Source organism: Xiphias gladius, chromosome 1, assembly GCF_016859285.1.
Source record: "Xiphias gladius isolate SHS-SW01 ecotype Sanya breed wild chromosome 1, ASM1685928v1, whole genome shotgun sequence".
Lineage (NCBI taxonomy): Eukaryota > Metazoa > Chordata > Actinopteri > Istiophoriformes > Xiphiidae > Xiphias > Xiphias gladius.
Window position 1 is genome coordinate 22802163 of NC_053400.1, and position 6750 is coordinate 22808912.

At 39.6% G+C, this 6750-nt stretch overlaps 1 protein-coding gene across 4 annotated transcripts; it reads left to right on the plus strand.

Annotated features, from left to right (window-relative positions):
- The first annotated feature begins 2259 nt into the window (after positions 1-2259).
- Positions 2260-6465, plus strand: LOC120794615 (ATP synthase F(0) complex subunit C3, mitochondrial-like). 4 transcript variants are annotated; one of them, XM_040135836.1, is made up of 5 exons: positions 2260-2371; positions 2666-2759; positions 4091-4162; positions 5334-5533; positions 6082-6465. In XM_040135836.1, exons 2-5 carry the CDS (start codon positions 2721-2723, stop codon positions 6194-6196), a joined length of 426 nt encoding a protein of 141 aa, XP_039991770.1. In that variant the 5' UTR covers positions 2260-2371; positions 2666-2720; the 3' UTR covers positions 6197-6465. The 4 variants fall into 4 exon arrangements, with proteins under 4 accessions (XP_039991770.1, XP_039991788.1, XP_039991778.1 ...); XM_040135854.1 differs by lacking the exon at positions 2260-2371 and adding an exon at positions 2378-2491; XM_040135844.1 differs by lacking the exon at positions 2260-2371 and adding an exon at positions 2432-2555.
- The last annotated feature ends 285 nt before the right edge of the window (positions 6466-6750 follow it).

Genomic DNA, 6750 nt, shown 5'->3' on the forward strand with positions numbered 1-6750 from the left:
GCTGTCGTCTCACTTTTCACGACAAAAGCATTATAACATGCGAAATACACGTTATTGATTCGGTGGTCCTTGAGAGCCCCGTAGGCCGCCATCACACGTGAATTCCTCTATGTGCAAACGTGCAAAAAAAAAAATAAAGGCTTACATTTGGTGGTGGAAATGCTAAAAACACACACAAATCCTACAGACGGCGATATGTATTTATCATTCGCCCCCAGCTTTCCACCTACAACCTTGCTGTCTGAAAAATGAAGGCCATAGGCTAAGTCCTTGCATTTGCAGTTATAATCCATCTCAGCTGACACGCTTGACCTATACCCTAATCTTTGCTTTTACTGAACCATGCATTAGATGAATAATGCAAAAAATGCTTTCAATTCAAGATATCTAGTTTATCCAACACATTAATAGAGACAACTGTCGTTATAGTGTCCAGATTCAGCTCAGGTCCGTTTCACCTGTTTTGCTTCTGCATGTGTTCTTATGTTTAACCTTGTATCCAGTGGATTTTACATATATTTTCTGGCAGGAAAAGTGGCCTGCAACACTCAATACGATGTGCTCCTCAGGCACATCCGAATGCTCAGATTTAATTTCCCAGTGTGTATCGTAGGCTCTGCCTGGTGTGTTGCTGCCCCCTCGTGATTTTAGCTGTTACAGCGCAGCTGTAGAACTCTGCGTAGGTGTGTGTGTGTGTGTGTGTGTGTGTGTGTGTGTGTGTGTGTGTGTGTGTGTGTGTCTGTGTGTGTGTATGTGTGTGTGTGTATGTGTCCAACATTAGCGTGTGTTTTCTGCTTTGTCTCTTGCGGGAAATTTAGATAAATAAACAATAGAATAATAGACAAATAAACAAATAAAAGTGATATAGATATTAATGCTCTTTCCCCCCCCAAATTTACTTATCACAGTCGATGTCTGTCTCAACGCCTCGTCTCAGATTTTACTTTATTCCCACTCCCAAATCAACCTCGCATAGTTATTTTATTATTCCTCTATTTCTAGCTCTTGGTGCAAATCTGGATCATATGCAAATCCAATTTTAAAGGATTTCTTTGACTTTTAAGGCATTTTTGCTATATTCTTTCTTGGAATTACTTGAGTTTAATTAAAATATAACACATGTATCCCATGGTAATCTCTGACTGTGTGTATTTTTATTTTTCTGATTCTGTATTTGAAAAGCTTCCACATAGTGGAGGCCCACATATTGAATCAGATCTGTATCTCTTTTATAAAATTGCAAATTTAAGGACAGTGTGGGCAAGTGCTCCCTCTGGATTCTTAAAATATTTGAGGTAAATACCTTTGTAAATATTACATACAGTGTGTTAGAATTGTGACAAACTTCACTTGATTTCCCAGCGGATCATAACTGTCTGTATAAGAGTTACTTGCCAAGGTAACGTGACGACAGGAAAAAAATATCTTAAGGGCCAATTCAGTGTGGTTACAGTCAACTGATCACTGCTAATGTCGGCTTTGTGAGTGTTCCCAAAGTGCAACCTCAGAGGTAGTGGAGAGATTTTCCCCTAGACCCACTGCAAAGTCTGCGATGCCATTTTCATCCCTGGGATTTCACTTTTGCAAGAAAATAAATGTGCGAGTGGTACAAACGGCACATACGGCACATCTATTTACCTGAAATAAACTGGATGTGACAGCTAAGGCCCATCAGAGCTGATAATATTCACATTCGGTTGGAGTAAACAGGACTGTTTCTGCTACTGTAAACTATTATTAAAAGGAAAAAATTATGTCACCATCTAATGGCCATGATACCAATGATGAAATGAATATAAATAACCTGCTTGGGTATAAGTTGTCTACATTTAGGAATTCTCAGAAAGGTCTTTCTATGCGAGTTTATATTCATATTTAGTGAAATAATCTAAATTGGATCTTAAACATACTGAGCAAGACAGGGAGAGTTCGTTAAAAGTCCTAAATCAAAAATAGAACTCAAAGCTGGCTAGAAGTAGTGTTTGCAAGCTGTGGTTACTAAAAACTGACTTTTACACATGCCATAATTAGGCCAAACTTCAGCATATAACTGTACATTATAGCCATTTGATCAAATTGCCTCTAGGGGGTAGTAAATAATAAGTAGCTTTCTGTGTAAATCTGGCGGTGAGGAATATATTCCCTTTGAGTACAGTGCCAGGGTTGGACCAAGTGATAGTTAATGTTAATCTAAAGTTAATACACAGCTTTAACGTTATTTAAGAGGTATTTAACCATGCTGTGTTGCTACGACGATCTCTCTGGACTGGGAAGTAGCTCCCACTACAGGAAACCGGAAATGACCCCCCCTTTTAAACGTGGCACGGCGCATGCGCAAGCCTCTCGCGTCTTCGACCTCTACTACCAACCGGTGAGCGCTGATCTCCTCTGTCACAAACTGTGTTCGAGTTAAATATATAACCGGGACCCTTCCCTTTAACTCGATTTCTTCGTAGCTCTAGTGTCCGCGGGCACCGCTCACGCTCCTCCGGTTTGTGCAGCCTGCTTTGTCTTTAGCGTTATTGCTCGCCTTGCAGCCGATGTTGACCTTACATGTGTGTCCGTGTGTCTTAACTTTGCACCAATTGTTCCTTTTTTTCTTTTTTTTAATCTAGCGCGCCGACTAACTGCTCGTTGTTTGTGTCTCTCGTGTGGCTCTCTGCAGACGCTGAATCAACGCCAGCTCCCGCGGTTTGACCTGTCCAGCGCGTCCCATCGTCATGTTTGCCTGTGCTAAGTTCGTCTCCACGCCCTCTCTGGTGAGTCTCCGGGAAGGAGCCGGGCGCTGCCGCAGTGCTCAACCCGCGCCTGTCGACATGACGGTACCAGGCATAAAGCCGCGGGCTGTCGTAACGTGGCCTGCTAACAGTGGCTCTCAGCTGTGTAGCCCGTTTGACCCTCGGCCAAAGTCACCGGAGTTCCCACCTGCAGGGGCGACCTTGCGTCGCACGCCGCCAGGACGAACCTCGGTCTGTCCATTGTCTCCTTTTCGAAGCTGGTGTGGATCAGGGTCATCCAAACCGAAGGGGTTTCACGTTGTTCTTTTTGCGGAACAGTCGAAGGCGGAGCTGCTTGAGCAGAATTGATGCAAAGCAACACGATAATGGGTCACTGCTTTATTTCAGCTATAGTTTACCATACGTACTACAAACCACCAGTGGTGGAGGATGTATTCAGACAAGTTACTCAAGTAAAAGTACTGATACCACACTCTAAAAATACTTTTACAAGCACTAGCCCTGCACTGAAAATGTTACCTATGTAGAGGTATATGTCTATTCAGGAACTTAAAGCATTAAAAGTAAAAGTACCCCGTGCAGAAAAAAAGGACCCTGTAAATGTTATACTGTTAGATATTATATCATTAGATTATTATTTCTATTACTACAGCAGATTCAATTAATCAACTTATTGTTTTGTTTGTAAAAAATCTGAAAATAGTTTGAAATGCCTATCACAGTTACTCAGAGCCCAAAGTGACACCTTCACGTTGTTTGTTTGTCAAAAGTATTAAAAATACATTAAAATAATTAAAATAAAAGCAGTAAATCAGCACATTTTCTAATGTTTCGTATTTTTGCTTGAAAAATGACCTGAAGGTTTATCAGAATGGAAACTGATTGTTTCAGATGTACTCGTGAGTACTGATGGGTAGTTTAATTTATAACAGAGCATTTCTAAGCCCTTCATATGTTTTGAATGCAAAAAACTTAATTTGTAAAGTAACTAAAGTTGTCGGATAAATGTAGCGGAGAAAAAAAGTTTCAATCTTATGTTCCCATCTGAAATGTAATGCAGTAGAAGTAGAAAGTCGCTTGAGAAGACAAGTCTAAAGTAAAGCACAAGTACCTCACATATGTACTTAAGTACAGTACTTGAGTAAATGTAATTACATTTACATTACATTCTCACCTGCAACCACTTGCTTGTGATGCCGTTCTGAGCAGAGTAGATGTATTCACAGCAAAGTTAAAGCTATACAGACAGATGTCAGTGTACCATACCAGTAAATCACCTTATCAGAGCACAACTGTCTAAACTAAACATGCGTGTGTGTGTTTGTTTTTTTTTTTTGTTTTTTTTAATACAGGTCCGTGCTGGATCCCGGGCACTGTACAGACCACTATCAGCAGCAGTAGTGTCAGATGCCAGGAAAGCAGAGGTGAGCAGCCATTCGTACTAGGAATTAGACCTGATCTACTGACATTGGGTGTTCACAGAGGAGGGGCACTCAGATACTACAACTCCTCCATCATCTCTTTTGATGCTCCCATTACCTTGTTCTCTCATGGAAAGAGTGACAAGACAATGAAAAACCCCTGTATATGTTGATGCAAGGTGATTTAACAGTACTATAGAAAGTATTTGTGAAACTTCCTAATGTATTTTAAATACATTTTAAAATTGGGGTTTTTTTTTTTTTTTTCCTTACTTACCCATACTTACCCAAGACTGCATATTATAACAATGTCTAATGTAGCTTCCCAACAAAGTCAATTAATTTTAAACTGGCAGGATTTTATGTCTCCCATAAAACAAAAACAGACTGGAGTGACAGGAAAGGATTGGAAGCTAAATGTAGCATTAGTTACCTTAAAAGTTTCCTATTGAGAAGTACCACTGAATGTTTGTAATTATCAGCAAACAGCATTTGCATCAACAGTTAACATGAGCAGCTAATGTGGCTCACGTTAGCTGCTCATAGGTTGCTACTGTTGTAACAAATGCAGTGCCAGTCCTGCACCAGTATGTGAAGTTTTGTTCACCTCTCTTAAGCTGCACCAATGTTCACTTGGGTTTTTGGAGAACATTCATCAAGAATATAGTTGAGACAGATTCAGGGGTCAAAGTTTGGCTGTGGCAGGAACTTTAAAGGTATGTTAAGTGTTCCAGACAAAGGCATAGACCATAGCCGACCTGCATATTTGAAGGTAAAACTTAAGCAGCTAGTGAGGTAACAAAAGTGACTGCCATTGAGCAGCCACATTTGCAAACCGCTGCTGATTTTTCTTTTATTTTTATTGTTGTTCTGTTCAAAGAGGAGCTGGTAAAATATAATTTATTACGTCTGTAATGTCAGTTTTTTTTTTTTTTTTTTTTAAATGATGATGGTAAATCTTATAATTTGCTTTAGACTGTCAACTGAATAGGTGATTGCAGAGATATATAGAATACTGGATGTTCTACATCACGTAACAATAAGGCGGTCTACTCAAAACTGTTAAGTTTTAGAAATAAATCTTTTATATACAGAGGAGAAAAATATCAAGTGCCGCTTTGTGATCCTGTACTGCTTTGCTTTATATTAACCTCATTTAATTTTTGTATTTCAGACTGCTTCCCTCCTGGCACCACAGAGTACTGCAGCCTTCCAGCAGCAGATAGCGGTGCGGGGTTTCCAGACCAGTGCTGTGAGCCATGACATCGACACTGCTGCTAAGTTCATTGGAGCAGGAGCTGCCACGGTGGGAGTGGCTGGATCTGGAGCCGGAATTGGAACTGTGTTCGGTAGCCTTATTATCGGATATGCCAGGTAAATTAAACATCATCTCTAGTTTAAGGACATTTTTTAAATCTCCACAGAGAAGGGAATGTTTTCGGTCATGTTTCCTGGATTGTTTGACTGTACAAGCCACAATTTCAGAAAATCCTATGATTTAGTGGATAGAAAATCTTTTTGCCATCGAGAAGTTATTTACATTTTGGTCATAGCTCAGATCTGATCGGAGTTCTGCTATTAGATGATTGTTTTTTTTAAGCAATATCTATAAAACTAACACAGGAATACTTGATTCCAAATTCAATCTTTATGTTTACTTGGTCAAGAAATAACTTTGCTTAACCGCTTAAAGTTTAAGTGAAAGGAAAAATGACTTTGGGTGAAACAAGATATTAGTGTATTGTTAAGCATTGTCAGTGTCTTCCTGTTATTGATAGAATTATTTGCTCACATCAATTAAGTCCTTTGCGGGGCACCTTGGAAGATACTGGGACTGTCTGCTCACTAAAATGTCATAACACTTGTACTTTTAACGCTTAGTACCTCCAACCTTTCTCAGCTGCCTCTCTCTTTCTCAACAGGAACCCCTCACTGAAGCAGCAGCTGTTCTCCTACGCCATCTTGGGCTTTGCTCTGTCTGAAGCTATGGGTCTCTTCTGTCTGATGGTTGCGTTCCTCATTCTGTTTGCCATGTAAACCAGTTCGGCGTTTGCTGTAAAGGGATACACGTCACAACGTTAACAAGAGTTGGTAGTTTGAGATGTGGTCAGAATGGTATGATGATCTCAGCCCATCGTATTGATTATTCTTAGTCATTAGTTTGTCTGAACCCACTGATGTATGGAACTCTGGCAAACCCAAATCATTTTAAATGATGTTTTTTTTTCATTATACTGTATATTTAATCAAATGTTTTTGTTAACAAACATGCAACCAGTAACAGAAGTAAAACATTTAATTCATCAGTTGTGTGTGTACATTTGTAGTGGATGTTTTATGTTTGGGTAATTTGTGTAAGTTGATTTAGATTCAGACAGACACGGTGCCCAAATGGAGAAACCTTCAAGCTCTAATAGTTTCCTGGCTGTGACCTGGCAGAGGTAACAGTCCCAGATCAATTATAACATATAGCTCATTAAGTTAAAAAACTCACCTGTGACAGTTTGACAATGAAAAAAATTTCTGTCTGCATTACTAGGCTCAAGTGGGCAAAAATGATTTCCAGAAAATTAGATCATCTTAAATTACCT